This window comes from Hibiscus syriacus, unplaced genomic scaffold, assembly GCF_006381635.1.
Source record: "Hibiscus syriacus cultivar Baekdansim isolate YM2019G1 unplaced genomic scaffold, ASM638163v2 tig00003715_pilon, whole genome shotgun sequence".
Classification (NCBI taxonomy): Eukaryota; Viridiplantae; Streptophyta; class Magnoliopsida; order Malvales; family Malvaceae; genus Hibiscus; species Hibiscus syriacus.
The window spans coordinates 1,273,686-1,298,096 of NW_024061980.1; the positions used below are offsets into that span (position 1 = coordinate 1,273,686).

A 24,411-nucleotide genomic window follows, 5' to 3' on the forward strand; every position below is an offset into this window, starting at 1 on the left:
TGAATTAAAACTCCTTTTTAGATTAAGCAAACGAGTAGCTAAAAGGTCACTATACATAATATCAACATTCTCCAGAACAAGTGATAAAAAACTATTAAAACAGCTAGACTATTAAAAGTACACAAATTGGTTCCAAACTACATAACATTACTTTGATGAGCCTCTCGACTATTAAAAGTTATAAAATGCTTCTTCGATTATAGGACGTTACTTTATTGAGTCCCTCGACTATTAAAAGCTACAAAATGACCACTCGATTATTCTTATATTCCAAACTCGTTCTTTGTCGTTAAAAAATTATTGTCTTCTTAACTGAGCGTTAATATGCTGACTAGAATATGATAGCAATTTGAGATTTTGTGATCGTATTTTATTATATCCTAGTCAGTATATTAACATGCAACTTAGGTTGTCATTATTTTTTTAAAAAAATGATGAGTTTGAAATATATGAATAGTTTGGTGATCCTTTTGTAACTTTTAATAGTCGATGGACTCAACAAAATAACGTCATATAATTGAAAGATCATTTTGTAATTTCAAATAGCTGGAGAACTCAATGAAACAATGTCTTATAATAGACGGAGACCATTTGTTGTGAAAAAACAAATGCATATACTTTTCAAAGGAGTTGTACATGAAAAAAAATCATTATAGTTAAGTGAATCGATAATAATTACTAATAAACTAATAGAGTTAGTTAATCAATCGTCAGCTGCTAGCATTGACTATTGAATTCAAGAAATTTGTAGCTTTCAGTTGCTTGATTAAGACTTTACATAAGTATTTGTTTATAGGTAATGTTAATAAAGAACATTAGGAAAGCCAAAGTCTTCAAATCATTGAGGAAAGTTAAATGGAATTTGGATTACAAACCAGTTAAAGTGCAAATTCTTTTTTCTTTGATACATTTCAAGTGCTAACATTGATTCAAACGCCTATATGAAGAACAAATTATAACTAAAACAAACATTCCCATTTACAACATTCAGCGGCCTATATGAAGAACTGAATTTATACTGGACAAGGAATTCAGAGAAAGATCCTGACCAATTGAAGGAAAAGGAATTACACCCTGAGATGCTAAGTTATTTTGTGTAGATTCAGTGCTCTGAGATAAGATTGCAAGGATCGAAGATGGTGGTATATCTTGGGCAGTATCAAGTGGTATATCAGGCAAACTAGCATTGCCTTCGAGATATTGCACCACTTGTTTAATGGTGGGTCTCAAATCTGATTTGGTGTTGGAACAGAGCAGCCCTAGTTTCATAACTTTCTCCATCTCCTCCATCACGTATTGGCCTCGTAATCTTGGATCGCATGCTTCAACAATGGCATCTCTTTTGAAGCATCTATTGACTACATCCACTAGAAAAATCTCTTGTGGTGGTTTTTTAGGATCAAATGGCTTTCTCCCGCAAGCAACCTCTAGCAGAAATGCCCCGAATGAAAACATATCCGAAGCTTTAGTTGGCTTTTCGATTCGGGTGAGTTCTGGATCCATATATCCTAAAGTTCCTACAAGGCGAGTTGTTTGCGGATTGCCATTGCGATCGTACAATCTGGCAAGACCGAAATCTCCGAGCCGTCCATTTAGACAGGAATCTAAAAGAACATTGCTGGCTTTGATGTCTCGATGGAGAACAACTTGTTCCCCTTCTTCGTGGAGGTAAAGAAGAGCAGATGCCACCCCTTTGATGATCTGAAACCTTTGGAACCAGGTAAGGGTCGGTTTGTCATCGTTGAAAAGGAACTTGTCGAGGCTACCATTTTCCATACGTTCATAGACCAAAAGGAGCTCTTTCTTGCGCCTGCAATACCCCAGAAGCCGCACCAAATTCTTATGCCTTAGCCTTCCCATGCTAACAATCTCTGACACAAACTCCTTCATCCCTTGATCTGTTTCATGGGATACTTTCTTCACTGCAATTTGTTCAGTGGAATTTGCAAGTGTACCTTTATAAACTTTCCCGAAACCTCCGCATCCGAGGAGTTGCTTGTCTTTGAAACCTTTGGTTGCTATATACAGCTTCTTGTAAGAGAATCTATGAGGTCCATACTGCTTTTCCCAGTCTTCAAGCACTTCCGCATATTTCTTCCTCCTGTAAACATATGCTGCTCCGATGATTATAACCAGCAACACAACAGCTGCAATGATTGAAATCAAACGAACCGTATTTCTTCGTCCATTGTTTTCGGGAAGCTTTGGAAGCTCGGAAAAATCAAGGCTTTGTGCTTCTCCACTTCTGTTGAAGCTCCATCCAAGAATATAATGGCTACAGCTATCAAGTGAACCTGTTGCAGCAGAGAAACCAACATACATGGTGCCCATTAGGATATTAGAGACGTTGATTGATGTTGACAAGAGAGGCTGGTTCGGTTTCGGGATGTTCTCTGGTGCCAAAGTTACATTGAGTAGTTCTTCTTCGCCATAGAAGTCTATCCACACCTGAATTGGATGTCTACTTTTGAGGTCCAAGCTTATATTCTTCCTTTCTTCATTGGAATAATAAGCTGATGCAATGGATTGGTACGATTTCACGCCATTCAGATCGATTCCGACATGATTTCCATCTATAGTATCTGTGCCAAGACTGAAGATGGTGTCAAACTCAACAGCCAAGAAATGGTTGGAGGAATTCCCATCGGTCGAATCATTAACCAGTCCTAGATATTGGATTGGAGCAGCATGACTAAAATCCATTGATTCTGCTATGACAAAGGCAAGGCCATGGCCGCTAGCTTCTGCTGTTTCAGGAACGATGGCGATAACGAACCTGGTGGAGAATGAAAGCGATCGAGCTGAACTCGAAGAAGCGTTGAAGTTTATAGGAGAAGGGTAGAAAGCATGGCCGGTTAACATTCTGGAAGTGTTGGTGAGCTGCAATAGACCATTGGAGTGGATTTTGGCACTCTCACCAAGTACCAGATTAGCATGACGGAAGCCATTATTATAAATGAATTGGTCAGGATCTTGAGCTTTTGCCATGGAAACCACGGCCAGGAAAGAAAGCAGCCATAAAAGAAACGATGTAGAAGCTGCAGCCATCGTTAAATGAATGAAAAGTTTCCTCCGTGCTAAGAGAACCTGCACGACGTATTTACCTTTTTATTTTTTTTCATGGGGCAACAACAATGCAGTAATTTATCAAATGAAATTTGTTAAGAAGAATAAATAAGTTTCAGATATGTTATGAATCATTTTATTATTTAAAATTTATTTTTTTATATTTCATTTTTACGAAATTAAGTGTTTATAATATTGTTTTCATTTAAAAATATTGATCACTCATCTAATTTATTTTTAATTTCATTAATAATTATTGACTTAAGAAAGTTTTTAATTTGACTCTAATCTTTAAAAATAAATACAAAATATCATTAATTAAATAATATAATTTTTAATTATAGATTGTTCATAATATTTTAAGAGCCAAATTGATAAAAAAATTATAAATATAAAGGATTGAAAAATATAATTCTTTTATAATTACCAGGCCAATATTTAGCAATAAAATTGAGCATAAATTAAAACAATGACCAAAAGTTTTAAATACAAAATGAAACACAGATTTAATTATAAAAAAATATAATATAAAAATTAAATCTTTATTTTTAAAAGAATATCTCAGAGGATTAGTCCCAGGCGAAGTCTGAGATACCTCGGGATACCCAAAAAGAAAGACGTTTGACATATTGAAATTATCTACTTCAACAGTGATTCAATAAACACAATAATACATAAATACCCAAAAGCCAACGTCAAAATCAAACATATCATACCTTCACCGGTTTCATACAATTTATGGTCTATAAAATTAATATTCTCCTACTTATTTGATCTTTAAATCACCTTATAAAAGTCATTTATGAAGAAAGTCAACTCTTTAATGGTCAGTCAGCTTGATTACTTGACCTAAAAGTTTCATATTTAATAAACCTCAATTCTTTTCAGACAATACTGTACACTTAATATATGAAGCACTATCCGAATATAAGTTAGAAATAACTATAAAAAGCAATCAACTTCAAATAATAAGATCTTTAATCTTCACGCTAGTTTATTAGAAACAAACATTAATAATCTATTGAACAAATGATGTATTCTCAATGTTTAGAAAGCTGTAAAGGAAGAATTCCAACAATTAGCAAGTAGCATTTCCATGCAATTTGTGAGTGACTTTCATATTTTGGAGATTGCGGCTGTTAGCATGGACTTGGCCTGCTTTCCACCAACCGCGTAGTTTGGATTTTAACTTGATTCCCAATACTTTTGGGTTTTGAAAAAGACTAACGACCAATGTTTTTAAAACTGAACCGGACATTGAACCGGTGAAGGTATTGGTTCACTGGTTCAATCGCGGTTGAACCGGATTTTATATAAAATATATATTTTTTAAAATATATAATATTCAAAGCAATATTAATATATATGTAACATTTTTTTTAAGTTTACAAAATTAAAAGGTATAAAAATATCACAAGTCATAATATATATAAATTAAAAATCATAAAATCAAGTGAAACAAAATGATTCAAATCAACTACAACATAATATTTAAGATAAAACATATTAAATAATAAATATAATTATATAACTATAATTAAAAAAATAAAATTGGGGCTTAAAAAATCATAACAAATGATGTCATTTGGTTTAATTTTTAAAAAAAAAATCCCAAATGGCTAAGAAACATAGAAGAGCATCCCAAACGTTTAAAGAGTAAAAATATGAGAACAAAACAATTTCACATGGCTAAAAAACATAGAAGAGCATCCCAACTTACTTCTATAAATAATAGAGGTAATTTGACATTCAAAATCATGGAGCCTTTTGGTGAGCACAGAGCGAACTATTCTTTCACTTCAATTGAACTCAAATTTTAGGCTTCAATCGAACTTCTAAATTTTTTTTTGAATTCGAGCTTTTTCGAGTTCGAGCCTTTTCGAGTTCAAGTTTTAATATTATATTTCGAGTTCGAGTTGAACTTGATAATTTTAGCTCGTGAGTTTTCTAGTCGAGTTGAGCTTACTTTTAAAGTTTTCGAGTTCGAGCCGAGCTCATCAATACTCGAATTTGAGTTGGCTCGTCGAACAAACGACGTCGTTTGGTTTAATTTTTTTAAAAGAAAAAAAGTGAACCGGCGGTTCAAATCGATTTTGCCGCTTTTCAGCCAATTCACCCCGTTTTATCGATTTTCAGCCGGTTCTACCGATTTTCGGCCATTTCATTGCCAGCCCAGTTTTGTGAGATAACCGGACAGGACAGGCCACCGGTTCACGGTTCAACCGATTGAATCGGCCGGTCCGGTCCAGTTTTGATAACCATGCTAACAACCAATAATTAGGTATCATCACATTAATGGAATTTTATCTATGATGAGTGATCGTTTGCATATATTTTGTTCACTATTATTCTCTGTTGTTGATTTAATACTATTGATTTGGTTCTATTTTGACTTGTTTTTGTGCATGAACTTATTTCTCAGAATTAGCAATAATACGGAGAATTTTTTAATTTTCATTTTTAGGAATCGTGGGTGGAGTCATGGGCACGACCTGAGGTACGATAGTTTCATTTGGTTAATTGTTGTTTGTTGGATTATCTTGTCAGTTTTTTTAATTATCTTGTCTATAACTTCTTCAATCCATGCATGCACTTGGATTTTGACATAAACTTTTGAGTGAATCTTTGGTAAGTGATAGAAATAGGAATTAAAGTACACTTGAGGACAAACATTGAATAAGTGAAGGGAAATTCGATGAGTTATTGAATTTAAGTTTATTTTGTTGACAATTATTCCTCATTTTTTATTTGATATTACTGATTTGGTTCTATTTTGACTTGTTTTTGTGCATGAACTTATTTCACAGAACCAACAGTAATAGGGCGAATTCTGTAATTTTTATTTTTAAAAATTGTGGCTAGAGTCATGGGCACGACTTAGGACACGACAGTTTCCAAAGGGGTAGAATTTGGCAATCCAGTCAACAGCAGCAACTTCTAAAAGCAGTCCAGTCAGCATATTCTGGAAGGTGGACTGTTGAAATTATCCAATGAAGTTCAAGTTTGAATTTTGAGAAATCTTTTGGATTATTATTAGGATATTTTATTTTGAATATTTCTTTTTTTTCCCTAGAATATTTTATCTCTTAGAAACTCTCCAAGCTATAAGTACTCCCATCTTTTATTATTAAGGTGAAGCTTGAGAATGTACTTTTGATTTCTTAAATTCTCTTGGGGTTATTTTACTAAAGATCTTTTCTATCTTCCATCTTTTATTTTTATTTTTATTTTCTTTTTCAAAATGTTAAGTATGATCCTAATCATGCTTAGCTAAACTTTCATTTAGCCAAGGGCTTTTGCGATGACTCAATTCCTATTGGGAGAATTGAAAACCACTTATTATCTTCGGATAACATTCTTGATTTTCTAAAAAATTGAATTGATAATCGATCATTCCTTTAATAATCTCGACACATTCACTTCAAAAAGTTGATGTTAGTTTGAAGAGTGTTTTGATTTACAATTTGAAGTCATATGATCGATCGTAATTCGGTTTCTTGTGAATAAGCTTAACGGCAATTAAAGATCGGGTTTGATTCTTAGTGAGACACTATAACCCAAGTCGGGCTTTTCCAGCGTTTAATGATGTATTGATGCTAACGACGATAGCCATGGTTAGCATAGCAAGAACTGAATTCCATAGATAGGCTTGGGAATATCGGTTTACTCGATTGAAAAGTTAGTCGCAAAGGTTAGTCTTTGTAGACTATAACTGACGTGTATCGGAAGTAAAATTGTTTCGATGATCAATGGGAATTGAGGCTAAGTGAAGTTTGAGGCTATTTTCATCCCATCATATTCTTTTCTAAATTTACTTTATTTTATCATTTATTTTTTATTTTTACTCTTTTATTTTTAAAATTCCATTTTTTTATTATTTTTTTGTTAAATCAAGATAGGAACAAATCAGCATTATTAACTTCCTTAGTCCCTGCGGATTGACACAACTATTAACTTACTATATTTCTATTTATTTATTTGAGAAATAAAAATTATTTTATTTGATAATTTCGACGCTTGTCAATTTAACATTTATATGTATGATTTTATTGGATTTAAAGGCAAGTAAATAGGAGTTTGAATGAACACATATAAACGATTATAAACATTCAACGAACTATTCATAAATCGTTTATATAACATTCATTTATTAAGTTAAATAAACGATTATGAATAAATTTTTTTATATTCATTTAAGAAACGAACGAACAAAAATATACGTGTGTTCAGTTTGTTTTTGTTCATGAATAAACTCATTTATCGACTTGTTTATAAGCTGTTTCTGATTCAGTCACGAACTTGGTGAGCTCAAAGAAGTGTTGAAGTTTATAGGAGAGAAAGCATGAGCGGTTAGCAGTCTTGAAGTTGGTGAGCTGCAATAAACCATTGGACTGAATTTTGGGACTCCCATCAAGTTCCAGATTGGCATGACGGAAGCCATTCCAATAAACGAATTGGTTAGGATGTTGAGCCTTTGCCAATTGCCACGGAAACCACAGCCATAAACGTAACGATGTAAAAGCAGCAGTCATTGTGAAAGGAATGAAAAATTCCCTCTGCAGTGCTAAGCATGACATCTTTATTTATTCCCATAGGTCAACAAATTGCAGCAATATATCCATGGAATTTGTCAAGAAGAATATGTGATCAGTCAATCATTTTAAGTTTGAATGATTCAATAGTATCGAGATTACTTTATATCCAATCTCACTTAATTACTTGAGCTATTTGATTTTTAAATTACTTTATAAAATTATTTTATGGAGGAAGTCTACCTGTATGTTAAGCTTAATCGCTTGTCCACAAATTAAACATTTGCTATCATATTTCTCAAATGCATGAAGCATGCAATTATTTTTATCTTTATTTCCAGTGCTTCTTTACGTCAGTCGATTTCAATTAATTTAATTAAGTTTTATATTGATTTAACTTGGAATAAGCACCCTAGTGAAGCAGCCAAACACAATCCTGACTTCATTCTTACATTATTACACAGAGCCATGGCCCCTTTTTATTCCAAACAAAATCAGTATTTACTCAAATTTATTATCTTTTAAATCATTAATTAAAGTTTATGTATATAAAAAATATAGATTGTGATCAAAGGGGAACGGTGTAAGCATATGTTGGACTGGGCATGATCAGTCCGTAGACTTGGCCCAAAACGTGGAGAATGCCAAAGGGCCCAAACCTATTCACACTGACCGTACAAAGATGAAAAATGATATCTTATCAGATTGTGTCCACATAGACAACACAAATATGACAAGAGATAACAAATCAAAGGAGATAGTGGGGCAATCTTATCATATCGAGTGTGAATATCATCCAAGGAAAGAATCAAAGTAATTGATATGATGACATGGTGGTTTGGTTATCCTCCCTTAAATAAGGGATTTGATTAGATGGTTATTGATGGAGTTTTCTCAGATATGGAGATTTGTAATTAATAGGGCTCATTTTAGTTATTGATCTAATTTGATCTTAGTCGTCTATTGTAAGAGGATTCAACTATAAATAGAGGCATCCCCACCTCATTTGTACACACTTCACTTTTTACTTCATTTGAGTAATAAAGAACATTCACTCAATTATCTCTTCTTATTCTTTGGGAGCCATCTCCTTTCTAGTTCTTTGTAGTTTCGTGTTTTTTCAAAGTATTCTTACTTAGTGTTTTTAAGTTGACTTAGCCATGAAATCGTTCAAGAAGTGTTCCAAGACGACTAAGGCCGCACGCTCCGGAGATGTATCCAAGAGCGTGACACTAGTAACAATAATTAACATTTTATAAATAATAAATGTGAATTCTATTAAAACAAATTGACCTTATTTTATTTATTTGTAACTCGTACAGGAACTGAATCGATCCATTTAATATTATAGGGACTTAACGTGTACTTTGACAGTGAAGGAGTACTTTCAACATAAAGATGCTATGCAACCTACAATCGTAGGAACAAATTATAATTAGATAAAAACATTTCCAGTAGAACATTCAGCGACCTGTAAGAAGAAGTGAATCTGTACTGGACAAGGAATTCAGAGAAAGGCCCTGCCCAACTGAAGAAAACGAAATTATACAATCAGATGCTAAGTTATTTGCTGTAGATATGTTAATTTCAGTACTCTGAGATACGGTTTCAAGGATGGAAGATGGTGTATTTTGGACAGTGTCAAGTGGTATATCAGGCAAGCTAGCATTGCCTTCGAGATACTGCACCACTTGTTTAATGGTGGGTCTCAACTCTGGTTTTGGGTTGGAACAAAGTAAGCCTATTTTCAGAACTTTCTCCATCTCCTCCACCACATAAATGCCTTGTAGTCTTGGATCAATAGCATCAATAATGGCATCCCTTTTCCAGCACCTTTTGACTACATCGACAAGAAAAATCTCTTGGGGTGGTTTATTTGGATCAAATGGCTTCCTTCCGCAAGCAACCTCTAGCAGAAAAGCCCCGAAAGCAAACATATCGGCAGCTTTGGTGGCCTTTCCCGTTCGGGTGAGTTCCGGATCCAAATAGCCTAAGGTCCCTACCAGGCGAGTCGTTTGTGGATCGCCATCACGATCATACAATCTGGCAAGACCGAAATCTCCGAGTCGTCCATTTAGATCAGAATCCAAAAGGACGTTGCTGGCTTTGATGTCTCGATGGAGAACAACCTGTTCCCAGTCTTCATGGAGATAAAGAAGAGCGGATGCCACCCCTTTGATGATCTGAAACCTTTGAAACCAATGAAGGGTCGGTTTGTCATCGTTGAAAAGGAACTTGTCAAGGCTGCCATTTTCCATACGTTCATAGACCAAAAGGAGCTCTTTCTTACGCCTGCAATACCCCAGAAGCCGCACCAAATTCTTATGCCTTAGCCTTCCCATGCTAACAATCTCTGAAACAAACTCCTTCATCCCTTGATCTGTTTCATGGGATACTTTCTTCACTGCAATTTGTTCAGTGGAATTTGCAAGTGTACCTTTATAAACTTTCCCGAAACCTCCTGCTCCGAGAAGTTGTTTGTCTTTGAAACCTTTGGTTGCTATGTACAGTGTCTTGTAAGAGAATCTTTGAGGCCCATATTCCTTTTCCCACTCTTCTTTTACTTCTTCATATTTCTTCCTCCTGTAAACACATGCTGTTCCTATGATTATTAACAGAAAAACAATCGCTGCAATAATCGAAATCGATAGAACTGTATTACTTCGTCCACCATTTTTGGGAAGTTCCGGAAGCTCGGATATATCTAGGCTTTGTGCTTCTCCACTTCTGTTGAAGCTCCATCCCATGATATAATGGCTACAACTTTCTGGTAATGTTCCTGTTGCAGCAGAGAAACCAACATACATGGTATCCATTAGAATATCAGAGAGATCGATTGATGTCGACAAGAGAGGCTGGTTCGGTTTTGGGATGTTCTCTGGTGCCAAAGTTACATTGAGTAGTTTTTCTCCATCAAAGTCTATCCACACCTGTATTGGATTTCCATTTTTGAGGTACAAGCTTATATTCTTCCTTTCTTCATTGGAAAAATAAGCTGATGCAGCGGATTGGTACGATTGCACTCCATTCAGATCGATTCCTACATGATTGTCATCTATATTATCTGAGGGAAGACTGAACATGGTATCAAACTCAACAGCAAAGAAATGGTTGGAGGAGTTCCCATTGGTGGACTCATTAACCAGCCCTAGATATTGACTTGCACCAGCATGACTGAAATCCGTTGATTCTGCTATGACAAAGGCAATGCCATGGCCACTAGCTTCTTTCGATCCAGGAACAATGGCTATGACGAAGTTCGTCGAGAAGGAAAGATATGGAGCTGAAGTTGATGAAGAGGAAGCGGTGAAGTTCATCGGAGATGGATAGAAAGCATGGCCGATTTGCCGTCTTGAGGTGTTGGTGAGCTGCAACAGACCATTAGAGAAGATTTTGGCACTCCCGTCAAGTTGCAAATTAGCATGACCGAAGCCATGATTATAAATGAATTGGCTAGGATCTTGAGCCTTTGCGATGGGAATCACAGCCAGGCATGAAAACAGCCACAAATGAAGATATGTAAAAGCTGCAGCCATTAGGAAAATATCATTGAAAAGCTTCCTCTGCAGTGCTATGAGAACCTGCATGACATATTTTACCTTTTTATTTATTTCATAGTGCGATAACTTGCTGCAACATATCAAATGAATTCGTCAATGATTTTGAGTTTAAAAGATTCAGTAAACACGATATAAAAAGTCAACCTGTAGGTTATTCAGTACGTTTATGTATATTTTTAAAACCCCACTGTAAATGAATGTTTGAATATACAACAGAAACTAATATAAAATGTGAATATTTTAAAAAGATACAAGAGGTTATATAGGATTATCCCTTATTTAATCTTCACATATTGTTATTAGAAATTTAAAATCTCAATTATTTATCAAACAAATGATGCCGTCTCAACTCTCAACGTTTAGAAAAAAATTAAAGGAAGAAAGTCCAACAATTGGCAAGTTATATTCGTTGCAATTTCCTTAAACGTGTCTTTTATCATTTTCGAGATTGCATCACATTGCCGTTGCAAAAAATAACCCAACTAGCATACCATGGACTTGACCTAACGTTGACTGACTCTCCAAAGTTTCCACCAATCCGCTTATGGAGTATTTGGATTTTTATTTTTACGTTAAGTATACCTTACTCATTAAACATTAATCTCCTAACCCGTGTCAAATTCTACATTGCTGATGTTCATCTCTAGGTTGTTGCAGTTAACTTGCACTATAATCTTTCGTTACGATGATGATAGACGTTTCGAATTCAACAACCACTGCTGAGTATAGATATGGAGCTAGAAAAGGAATTGGAAGAAACAAAATTTTCTTCATATGATGCAGCAAACTCTGTAGACGTTACGTTTTCAACTGTCATCATATCAATTCTAGTGCCATCCGGGGGTGTCTCAGGCAAGGTACTATTTCCATCCAAATGTTGTACCATCTGCCTTGTGCTCGGTCTATTTGCCGCTCTGGGGTTCATACAGAGAATGCCTAGTTTCAAAATCAATTTCATTTCGTCTGTTACATATTCGCCGACCAATCTAGGATCAGCGGCATCGAGAATAGGTCCTGCTTTCCATAGTTTACAGACCCAATCGGCCAAAATAATTTGTTCAGGCTCTAGTTGTGGCTCCAGGGCTTCCTCCCACATGCTAATTCAAGAATAAAGGTGCCAAAGGCAAACACATTGGTGCTGGTAGTGGCCTTCCCGGTCCGAGCTAGCTCTGGTGCGATGTATCCCACAGTCCCGACCACACGAGTAGTTGATGGATTTGAGACATGATCGTATAATTTGGCTAGACCAAAGTCTCCTAACCTTCCATTAAAGTTTCCATCTAACAGAATATTGCTAGCTTTTACAACTCTGTGAAGAACAACTTGCTCCCACTCTTCATGAAGGTAAAGCAGAGCAATGCTACTCCTTTAAGAATCTGAAACCGTTGACCCCAACTTAGGTTTGACATTGAATTGCTGAATAGGAACTTGTCTAGACTTCCATTAGGCATATAGTCATAGACCAAGAGAACTTTCGCCAGCAGTAGCCGAGTAGCTGCACCAAGTTTCTATGCCTTAACCTCCCCATTCTCACTATTTCGGAAACAAACTCCTTCATTCCTTGTCGCAAATCATGGTGTTAGGAAATAAACCGAGTACGAGTAATTTCCCTATAACCAGATTAGTGAGAATGCGAAATAAAAGCGGAAAAATAATACCCGAAATTGATAACGGAGTTCAGCCAATTGTGCTTACGTCTCCGGGCTGCTGCAGATCTTTTACTAAGAGAAAATTTACAGGTATTTACACAACAACTTGAGAGAGAACTAGAAGATTTTGGGATGATTTTGAAGCTAAATGAGCTAGGGTATTTATAGTTGAAACTTAGGGACTAATCTTTGTAAATACCCTAAAGTTCAATGATTCAATTTTATAATTAACCCTATTACAAAATATTAAAAAAATAAGCAACCCCCACTTGATTTTGGAAGCAGCGTCGGCTGCTTTTGGCCTTCTTTGACCAACAATTTCCCACTTGAAGATTGATTTCAATCTGTCTTCACACCTCGATCGATGCAGCAGTATTTCTAGTCTTGTTATTCTAGCATGCCAACTGAAGTTGAACACAACTTCAGTTTGTCCGTGGTCACCGTCTTTGTCAACATATCTGCGATTTTGAGCTCACTGATCTTTTCAAGTTTCAAAATCCCATCTTCCAGAAGAGACCGGAGAAAATGATATCTCAATTGTATGTTCTTCGTCCTGGAATGAAAAGACGGATTCTTTGCTAGATGGATAGCACTTTGACTGTCGCAATACAAGACATTGTTTTCTTGTTTCTTGCCTAACTCTTCCAAGAAACTTTGGAGACAAACCATCTCTTTGCTGGCTTCCGTAACAGCGACATATTCTGCTTCAGTTGTGGAGAGAGCAACTATCTTCTGTAGTTGAGAAACCCAACTCACTGCGGTTCCTCCTAGAGTATAGACATACCCTGTAGTGCTTCTTCTGATGTCGACATTTCCAGCTAAGTCAGCATCTACATAGCCTGTCAATGTCGTATCTCCACCTTTGAAACAAAGTGTTTTGTTTGTGGTACCCCGCAGATATTATTTGATGATCCATTTGACTGCTTCCCAGTGTATCTTGCCCGGATTATTCATGTACCTGCTAACAGCTCCCACTGCATGAGCAATATCTGGTCTGGTACAAACCATGGCATACATCAGACTTCCAATTGCTGAGGCATACGCACCTTCACCATGTGTGCACGTTCTTCCTCCGTCTTTGGTGATTGGTCTTTGGAGAGTCTGAAATGAACACCTAAAGGTGTACTTACTGGTTTAGCATCTTGCATGTTGAACCTGGAGAGTACTTTGTTGATGTACTCAGCCCGTATAAATCAAAGTCCCCGACTTTGTGTCTCTTTTGATCTCATCCCAAGAATCTGCTTTGCAGCGCCCAGATCCTTCATAGCAAATGCTTCGACAATTTTTGCTTCAAGTTTATAATCTCTTGCATATCTGAGCCTGCAACGAGCATGTCATCAACGTACAATAATAAAATAATGAAGCTGTTGTCGAACCTCTTGATGTAGCAACAATGATCTGCTTGGCATCTGGTAAAACCACTGCTACTCATGAAACTATCAAACTTCTTGTACCACTGTCTAGGAGCTTGTTTTAAACCATACAGCTCTTCTTCAACCTGCATACCAGGTTTTTCTTGTCTGCCTCTATGAAGCCTTCTGGTTGCCTCATATAGATTTCTTCCTCTAAATCAAAATGAAGGAAAGCTGTCTTTACATCTAACTGCTCAAGATGTAAATTCTCTGCAGCTACAATTTTCAATACCAGTCTGATTGTAGACAGTTTTACGACTGGAGAAAAAATTTCATTGTAGTCAATACTTCTTTTTACTGAAAACCTTTGACTACCAATCTTGCTTTGTAGCGTTTGCTCCCACCGTGATCTTCTTTGATCCTGTAAATCCACTTGTTATGGAGCGCTCTCTTGCCTGGTGGTAATTCAGCTACTTCCCACGTCTGATTTGACATAAGCGAGTCCATCTCATCTTTCATTGAAGACTCCCACTTGACTGAATCCTCCACTGCATTGCTTCATCATAACTCTGGTTCACCATTGTCAGCCAGCAACAAGTAGTGCAAAGAAGGCGAATACCGTTGGGTTGGTTTAGGAATTCTGGAGGAGCGTCTCAGTTCTGGTGTGCCTGGTTCTTCCTCTTGAACTGCTTCAGGACTGATCTGAACATCATTTCCAGAAATCTCCTCGAACTCAGCAAATTCCTTTGTTTTAGCTTCGGTATTACTTGATTCTGCGGTTGACCTGTCTTTGTACATCACATTTGCATTGAAAATGACATCTCTGCTTCTGATGATCTTTTGATTTTCGTAGTCCCAAAACCGGTAACTGAACTCATCACCACCGTAACCAACAAAGACGCATTTGTTGGACTTGGGATCAAGTTTACTTCTTTCAGCAGAGTTTATGTGTACACAAGAAATACAACCAAACACTCTTAAGTGTGAAAGGTTTATTTCTTTCTTGCTCCAAGCTTCCTCTGGTATTCCGCCATCCAAAGGAACTGAGGGTCCACGGTTGATCAGGTAAGCTGCAGTGTTGATAGCTCAGCCCATAGAAATTTGGGCAATCCGGCATGTATCCTCATGCTTCTGGCACGTTCATTCAGAGTTCTGTTCATGCGCTCTGCTACGCCATTCTGCTGCGGTGTTATGGGAACTGTTGTCTCCATCTTGATCCCATTGTTTGCACAGAAATCTCTGAATCTACTGTCTCTGTACTTCCTCCATTGTCAGACCTCAACCGCTTGACTTTCAAACCAGTCTCATTTTCCACCATGGCCTTCTATTTTCTGAAGGTATCAAAGACTTCTGATTTCTTCTTCGAAAATAAACCCACATTCCTTGTTAATCATCGATGAAGGTGACATAATATAGTGAGCCTGCAAGAGATGGAACTGGGGATGGTCCCCATACATCAGTATGAACCAACTCTAACCTTTCTGCCTTGGGTTCTTGCCAATCTTTGCAAAACTGACTTTCTTTTGTTTGCCAAAGATGCAATCCTCGCATAGTCCGACATCTACATTCTTTAGATCCGACAGCTTCCCTTTTGACAGAAGTATCTTCATTCCTTTCTCGCTCATATGGCCAAGCCTTTGGTGCCATAGGTTTGATTTTCCATCAGCATCTGCTACTGCAATGATATTCTCTAAATTTGAGGTTACATAGAGAGTACCAGTCTTCTTACCACGAGCAATGACGAGTGCTCCTTTGGTAATCTTCCATTCACAGCCTGAAAAGGTTGTGCTATATCCTTCTCCATCAAGTTGTCCAACATAAATCAGATTTCTTTTGAGGCCAGGAATATATCTCACTCCTGTCAGCTTCCAGGTGGTCTGGTTTGGCAGCTTTAGTCGGATGTCTTTTTTCCGACGATCTTTAAGGTTTCATCATCAGCAAGATGAACCTTCCCAAAATCACCACTGACATAGTTCTCCATGATTTCTTGGCATGGGGTGGAGTGGAAAGATGCCCCTGAATCCAAGATCCATGATTCAATCGGACTGTTGACGCTTAGAATCATGGCATCACCTGTCTCCTCTGTCACTTTGGTAGATTCCTGTGCGCCAGTATTTTTCTTCGGTGCTCGGCAATCTCTTTTGAAGTGACCCTTCTTGCCGCAATTATAACAGGTAAAATCTTTATTTACTGTTCTTGATTTTCCCCGTATGGATTTGGATCTGCCACAATTTGAATTTCTTTCTGAAGTTCTCCCTCTAGACTCCGTGTGCAAGGCTGAGGAGGTTGATGCTTCACCCGATTCTCTCCGTCGAATTTCTTCGCTCAGTACCAGATCCCGAACATCGTCGAATTTTAATTTGCTGTTTCCCGACGAACTGCTGACTGCTGTAACAGTAGCATTTCAACTGTCTGGTAGAGATGATAAGAGAATTAAAGCTCGAACTTCATCATCGAATTCAATTTCCACTGAACTCAACTGGGTTGTGATTGTGTTGAGTTCATTTAGGTGTTGTGCCACCGATGCCCCTTCCGTCATCCGCAAATTGAATAATCGCCTCATCAAATGAACTTTGTTTGAGGCTGATGGCTTCTCATACATACTGGAGAAGCCGCCATAAGACCCGCCGTGTCTTTTCTTTGCTATGTTGAAAGCAACATTGCGGGATAACGTCAGTCGGATAACTCCGAGGGCTTGTCTGTCGAGAAGAGCCCAGTCTTCATTCTTCATGCCCTCTGGTTGCTTTCCTGAAAGAGGTTGATATAGATTTTTCTGGTACAGAAAATCTTCAATCTGCATCTTCCAAAAGCCAAAGTCCGCACCATCGAACTTTTCAATTTTCACATTCCCTTCGTCTGCAGCCATCGCTCCCACTCGAATCTGGCTTCGTTTGGATCGTTTCTGACAATTTCTGCGAACCGTCGTGTATTAGAACACCTCCGTCGAAAAACTCGTATCGCCGACCGAATTTCACTATTTACGAAATTCACTATTCATATGAATAGTAATGAATAGTAACCTCGCATAAAATTGATAAAATTCACAACCAAAAGCTCTGATTACCAGTTGTTAGGAAATAAACTGAGTACTAGTAATTTTCCTATAACCAGATTAGTGAGAATGCGAACTAAAAGCGGAAAAATAATACCCGAAATTGATAACAGAGTTCAGCCAATTGTGCTTACGTCTCCGGGCTGCTACAGATATTTTACTAAGAGAAAATTTACAGGTGTTTACACATCACACTTGAGAGAGAACTAGAAGATTTTGGGATGATTTTGAAGCTAAATGAGCTAGAATATTTATAGTTGAAACTTAGGGACTAATCTTTGTAATTAACCCTATTATAAAATATTAAAAAAATAAGCAGCCCCTCACTTGATTTTGGAAGCAGCCGCCGGCTGCTTTTGGCCTTCTCGTGACTGCAACTTGTTCGTTCGAAGAAGGTGAAACTCCTCTATAAACCCTTCCAAAACCCCCACTTCCTAGTAATTCTTTTTCTTTAAAACCTTTTGTTGCTTTATAGAGATCCTTGAAACAAAATCTGAGGACCATATTCTTTTTCCCATTCTTCATGAATTTCTTCATATTTCTTCCGTTTTGTAACATAGGCACCACCAAAGATTGTCACAAGCAATGCAACCACTGCTATTAAAGAGAGAATAATTTGTAAATTTGAGTTCGACTTCGATTTACTCTGATCAGGAAGTGAAGGAAGCTTTGAGTAGTCCAGGCTTTGTGCTTGCCCAGTTTTATTAAAGCTCCACCCCATATTATACTGGCTACTAGTTAATTCAAAGTTGATGAAGAGAAGCCGACATACATAGAATCCAATAAGACAGTAGAAAGATCAACGGACCTCGATAAAAGTGGTCGGCTCGGCTTGTTGCTTGGCATAGGAGCAAGTGTTACATTCAGCAGCTTGTTGTCTTCCTCGTAATCAATCCACAGCTGCATTGGATTTCCAGTTAAGAGGTCCAAACTTTTATTTTCCCTGCATCGCTGCAAAGTACGTTGGTGGAGCTGATACCAAGAATCTCAAGTTGTTTACATCGATGCCAACATGACTGCCACTGAATCTCCGAATTCATTGGTCGAACGGCGTCTAACTCTACAGAAACACATGGTTTGAAGCAAGGCCATTGGTTGAAGAATTAAAAAGTCCCAACTCCCAAGTATTGGGTTGGAGCAGCCCCTGGCAGATCCATGGTAGGTGAGATAGTGAATGCAATACCATGGCCACTTCTAGGATTAGTCTCTTCATCTGGAACAATGGCAAACACGACGTTGGTCAAAACGAAAGGGAATCAAAGATGTTAGTTGAAGATTTGTTGAACTTGGGAGGAAGTGGGAAAAAAGCATGACCAATTTGTCTCTTTCAAGTGTTGGTTAGCTGTAATAGGCCATTGGGTTGAATCTCAGCAATCCCATTCAGTTGCAGGTTGGATCCATTAAAGTTATTGAAGACGAAACAAAAAAGAAATGATATAAGGATAGGGATTGCTAGAAGAAGTGCAGGTGAAGCCATAGGGAGAAGATGATAAAATAGAAAAAACACAAGGCAATCTTGTTTATTTATGGTAACCTCGTAGATTTCAAAGTATTACAGGATTGGAACCTGAGAAGATGGTGTTTTTGTTAGAAGTGATTTGGACACTAGTCATTTGATTCGTGCTTTAAAGTTTTGTAGTGATGAAGGATGTATCGACCTTGGAAGAAGTTACCATGGTTTGATTGCAAAGATAGGGCTTGATGGAGATGAATTTGTAAATACTAGCCTTATTGATATGTATGCTAAAAGTGGAGGTATAGATAGTGCCGTTATGGTATTTAGTCAGATGCCTCATCTAGATGTTGCTGCATGCCGTTATGGTATTTAATCAGATGCCTCATCTAGATGTTGTTGCATGTAATTGTTTGACCTCCGGTTATGCCAATTGTGGGTTATTTGATGAAGCTTTTAGGTTCTTCGTGAAGTACGAAAGCTTGGGTAAGAAGCCGAATTCATATACATACTCAACTATGCTAGGAATTTGCAGAATCCTCTCAGCTCTCGAAGAACGTAAACAGCTTCATTCCCAAGTTGTGAAGATGCAGTATTTATCAGAAACAACTGTGAGTAATGCACTTTTGACAATGTGTTGCGAGTGTGAGGCGATGGCAGATGCGAATCAGTGTTTGAATGGATTCCGTAAAGGAATATCATTTCATGGACTGCAATCATCAATTGATTGTACCAAAATGAGGATTTTGAGAAAGCTATGAGGAAGTTTTGCTTGATGAGGGAGAGTGGGATTGATCCACATGAATACACATTTACAATTGCTCTTGCATCTTGTGGAAGTATGAAGAGTGTTGATAACGGCCGTTTGCTTCATGCTTTAGTGATTAGAAAGGGAATGGCTTTGGGTGAATTTGTAGGGACTGCAATCGTAGACATGTACTCTGAGCTTGGATTAACAGATGATGCCAAAAAGCAGTTCAAAGAGATGGGAAATGTGGCCTCTAAAATAACAAGGAATTCACTAATCAAAGGGTTAGTTCAGAATCAGAAAACAAACACACATGTTGGAAGCTCATTGATAGAAGCTTATACCGGATGTGGAATTGTAGTGCAGAGAAGGTATTCAGTCATATTTCAGCACCAGATGTTGTATCTTGGAACTCAATGATCAAAGCTTACTCGCAGAATGGCAATCCAAGAAAAGCAATATCACTATTTAGGAGGATGATTATGAAAGGATTTAGACCAACAGGTTCTGCTTTCCTAGCTGTTCTTTCTGCATGTAGCCACTCTGGCAAAATCCAAGATGGCCATGAAATGTTTCAATCAATGGTAAGAGAGTTTGGTAACTTACCAGAACAAGCACGTTATAGTTGCATGGTGGACTTACTAGGAAGATCTGGAGAAATATAAAAGGCACTAGATTTTACAAGCAACATGCCCATCAAGCCTACAGGTTCTATATGGAGGCCTCTACTTGCTGCTTGTCGGTGCCATGACAATCTCAAAGTTGCAGGATCTGTTGCAAAGCGCATACTAGCTATGGACCCGAATGATGCAATTGTATATGTCACCCTCTCAAACATGTATACTGAAGCAGGACTACTGGAAAATGCAAAAAAACCAGAGAAAGCTGATGAAACTGAAGAAGGTTACAAAAGAACCAGGATGCAGTTGGATAGAAGTGAACAACAAGATACACAAAAAATATACGATAAGTTGAAGCAAGTAGTGGTGCTAATAAAAGGCACTGCATATTCTGCTAATGCAGATCTACAGCAGGTGAAGGAAGATTCTAGTTTATATCACAGTGAAAAAACTTGCAGTTTGATTTGGCCTTATAAGCTTGCCAGCAGGAAAGCCAGTTAGGGTTTTCAAGAACCTCAGCGTTTGCACTGATTGTCATATGTTTATGAAGTTTGCATCTTTGGTTACAGAGTTATACTATTAAGTGACAATTATAGATTCCATCACTTCAACAAAGGTGGTTGTTCATGTGGAGATTACTGGTAATGGAAACTTTCTCAGTGCAGTGGCATTGCTTCACTGTACGCTTCTACTTCAGTTCATCCAAGTCAGAGTGCTATCATCAAGATCATTTTAGTATAGTTTTGAGTTTTTGAGACAATATTACCCGTGTCCCCCGATGGAACTACATGGTTAATAGCCCTTAGATCAGCTGAACATAGTCCACTTCTAACTGAAAAGCATTTTCTTCTGGGCCCACCAAAGGGAATGTAGCTATCATGCACCACTAATTTCAAAGATCCACCAGTGCCAATGCCAGTCTTATTGAAACATAGTCTCATGATCAAACGTTGAAATCGGGAAGACCAATCAAGCCACACCTGATCATCAATGAATTGGTTCATTGGACTTATTTTGCCTCCAAAGTCCAGAACTTTCTAACAGCGCAGCCAAGCAAATGGTTCTACTGGTTCCTTCGAGTGCCTTTTTTTTCAGTTGAAAAATATTTTAAAAAATCAGAAGTGCAATAATTTAAGTTGCTCTGATTGGAATGTGCCTTGTACACATTGCATCCAGCCGAAAGACCTTGATATTTGCCACAACCGAGTTCAATGTGAAGTTTACGGATTATGTTAATGAATCCATATTGGCACACCAAGGCCTATGTGCAGACACTCCAATGGAACTTTTCAGAGAAGAACCGGCTGGAAAAGGTGAAAATGACCAAGAAACTTTGAACACTGGTAGCCTTGTTTTTGGTTGAACGGTGCAGACAGTTGGATGGTCTTCCAAATATTTGGATAAGTGCGAAGATACCATCATATAAAGTACTTAGAAATCTCCAACCAACTAAAGTATATAAACAACTAGATAAAGTACCCAAGATCGATTTGGGTAGAATCACATGCTGGAGTTAGGAGTGGCCACTGCCCCTTTAACGAAAGGCTAATTTTCTCATGTGTTCCTACTCCAAGCAAAAGCAGCTTATCAACATGTGATCCTTTTGTTATCCTTGGCTAGCACCACGTTGTATAACCGGTGAACCAGAACCCCTATGGCAAAGAAAAGCTACCTTTCCCAAAGCAATGATAGCGATCCATGCCCACCAGCCCCACACAACTCATAACTTGGTATGATTTCTCAGGAAGAGCCCCGAAAACTTTTTTTGAGTTAATTATTTGATTCAGTGTAAGGATCGATTCTGATTAAAGCTAAAGTAAATTAGCATGGTACAGTTCAATTCCCACCAAAAGGAAATATCCTTTTGGCTACAAAAAATTCAGACTTTTCAACCAAAAACAAATTATATATATAACTAACAGTCAACTAAAATCAATAAAGAAAGCCGATCATTCATATTATAGGACAATGGTAGAGGGGAAAAAAACAGACCTTCGAACAAAAATTGAACTAGAGATGATGGGGATACGACCCAACTGACCCATATTTGTTCCCACCAGACCAATCTCTCTGCTGCAGCATCCCATACGAGTTCGCTTCATATCCATTCTGATGATGATTCCCTCCTTGATTAACAGGCCCGTACATCGGCACCGGAATCATAGGTGCCCCATAAGGCATCGGTATAGCCATTCCAATGCGTCCATTGCTATTCACACTACCACTTCCTCCTCCTTTGACGCCGGTTCCATTCTCATGGATACTCTGCGGAATCGGCGTTGATGCAAACAGCTGATCTGAAGCCGTTGGGCCTCCGTTGCTTAGTCCTTGCATTCTTTTCAAGTAAACCCGGTACTTTTGCAAATGACTGGCGACGTTCTCACGGGTCAAGCCTTCGACGTTCATTAACTGCATGATTGTTTTGGGAACCGCGTTTTTTTACCCCTAAAAGGGCCACCACATCCACGAATCTCCTATGCAGTTGCGGTGTCCACACTAAGCGGGATCGTTTCGGTGCTTTCCCTGATGGATCCTCCGAATTCTCCGTCGTCCTAACTGCAGAATTCGCCTCCTCGGTACTAGCCATCTTCCTTATTTTCTTAGTTTCGGATACAGAACCCGAACCCGAGCAGCAGCCCTTTCCTGTTCAACTACCATCGGGTCATTAAATGAACGGAAATTGTTATTATTGCTATTAGTGGTGGAAGAGTGGGCTCCGGTGGAGCGGAGGGAGGAGAGGGTATCCTGAGAAGCGCGGTTGACGTCAATAGCAGTACGACAAGGCTCCGGTGAGATGCTGAAAGCGGAGGCGAGTTCCGGTGGTATTAAGGAATCAGATAACGTAGTTAAATCATCGCAGTTAGGTAATCCCAACTCCCATTCAAGAACTTCATCGTTAACATCGTCGTCGTCGTCGTCAACGATGGCGCCGGTGGCGGTTGCAGTGGCTTCGTCGTTTCGGCCGTTAGCTTCAAATTCAATAATCTTCGCTTCTTGTCCCATATTAATTTTCAGCTTTTGACCTTCAAATTATAGATTTCTTAAATCTTTTAGAATGATTTTTCAATTATTAATTGGATCGGAAAGAAGTGTGAAGAATATAGAGATACTCAGATATTTGTGAGAAAATCGGTGACTGTTTGGCAGGAAGCGAGAAAAAGATAGGGAAAGAAAGGTGCACTATCTGACTTCCAGATTGATCTAGCGGGCACGTAAGTGATTTTGGGTAGCAAAAATGAAGTTGGTCGCGCTAGACGGCGGTGGCGGGGGATTTTATTTCGGAAATGGACATGGTTGGTATGGAACAGAAGTGGCCAAGTAAGCAAAGTGGTGCACTTTTAAGGGTACTTTGGGGAATGTGTAGACTGGAAGTTCTTAGGACGTTTTTGCCCTTGTTTCTTTTTGGTTTTTCTAAAGGCCGGCTACACCGTAGTAGAAGAAGGTGGTGAACTGAACAAGTACTCTGAAGAATCGACTGTGGTCATAGAATGTATAACAATCAACCAGGTTTGGAAACTTAAATCAAACAAATAATTATATTAAAACTACCATAGAAACTCAAATAACTCAAATCAAATAATTCAACTCAAATTTCTTAAATTTTATTAAAATAAAAAATATTTTAAATTAAATTCGAATTGTAAACTATAACTCGTCAACTCAAAGAAATTAAATTTTTAACTTGATTGGATGCTCATCCCTAATGGACATCCCTTTTAATCAAATATTAATATTAAAATGTTGATTCATAAACTTAACCATTACATTTGTAACTTTATTTCTTTCCTGAGGAGTAACTGAAAAACGATTACTTTACTTCCTAGTTAAATAAAAGATTTCGTTGTCCTAACATGAAGATTTCGTAGACTAACATTAATAAACTTGTTGCAACGTTAATGTCGCTGATAAATCTAACCACATCTAAACAATCAGGCGCATGCCACTTCCCTATAGACCGGTTTATCTTTGGCTAATCACCTTGACATGAACCTCGAAATGATTGAATCGGATCCTCTCGTAGCTGCCAGTACTGTTAATAACACCAAATCAAAATAATTAGCTGCTTCAACTACACTATGCCTGATGAACTCCCTCATTGGATGTGAAACTCTGGCATTTTTGCGCTTTCCAGAACAAATGTGTGGATGCCTTGAGCCCGAAATAAAAAGATGGTGCAATATGTTAGGAGGAACTTTTACTAACCAAGATGCTTTTGTAGACCTTTTTTACACATAAAGAGCTCTTCACATGCCAATACTTGTTCCTACAGTCGCATTATATTCATATATATTCATCTGTGGTATTTCACTAGCTGAAACTCTCAGCTTTTGCTCGAATTCTATGTATAATAAACCTTAAGAGCTACACAATGTACAGTG

General features: G+C 37.9%; 1 protein-coding gene, 1 long non-coding RNA gene and 3 pseudogenes across 3 annotated transcripts in view; 2 read left to right on the top strand and 3 right to left on the bottom strand.

Annotated features, from left to right (window-relative positions):
- Nucleotides 1-973: 973 nt before the first annotated feature.
- LOC120180343 (receptor like protein kinase S.3-like) lies at nt 974-11,002 on the bottom strand. Of its 2 annotated transcripts, XM_039185695.1 has the most exons (2): nt 9,148-11,002; nt 974-1,082 (listed from the first exon to the last, which is right to left on the bottom strand). In XM_039185695.1, exons 1-2 carry the CDS (start codon nt 10,913-10,915, stop codon nt 988-990), a joined length of 1,863 nt encoding a protein of 620 aa, XP_039041626.1. In that variant the 5' UTR covers nt 10,916-11,002; the 3' UTR covers nt 974-987. The 2 variants fall into 2 exon arrangements, with proteins under 2 accessions (XP_039041626.1, XP_039041622.1); XM_039185691.1 differs by lacking the exon at nt 9,148-11,002 and having other exon boundaries at nt 974-3,108.
- Nucleotides 11,003-11,864: 862 nt separating this feature from the next.
- LOC120181129 lies at nt 11,865-18,688 on the bottom strand (annotated as a pseudogene).
- Nucleotides 18,689-18,782: 94 nt separating this feature from the next.
- LOC120181139 lies at nt 18,783-20,755 on the top strand (annotated as a pseudogene).
- Nucleotides 20,756-21,976: 1,221 nt separating this feature from the next.
- On the bottom strand, nt 21,977-23,656 carry LOC120180371 (annotated as a pseudogene).
- Nucleotides 23,657-24,385: 729 nt separating this feature from the next.
- The window catches only part of LOC120180380, a 79,523-nt gene continuing 79,497 nt past the window's right edge, over nt 24,386-24,411 (top strand). The window contains exon 1 of the long non-coding RNA XR_005521682.1: nt 24,386-24,410. This is a non-coding gene — a long non-coding RNA (uncharacterized LOC120180380). The remainder of the gene's footprint in view (nt 24,411) is intronic.

Excerpts from the sequence above, each read along its gene's own strand:
- LOC120180343 (XM_039185691.1), bottom strand. The coding sequence starts at position 3,048 with ATGGCTGCAGCTTCTACATCGTTTCTTTTATGGCTGCTTTCTTTCCTG.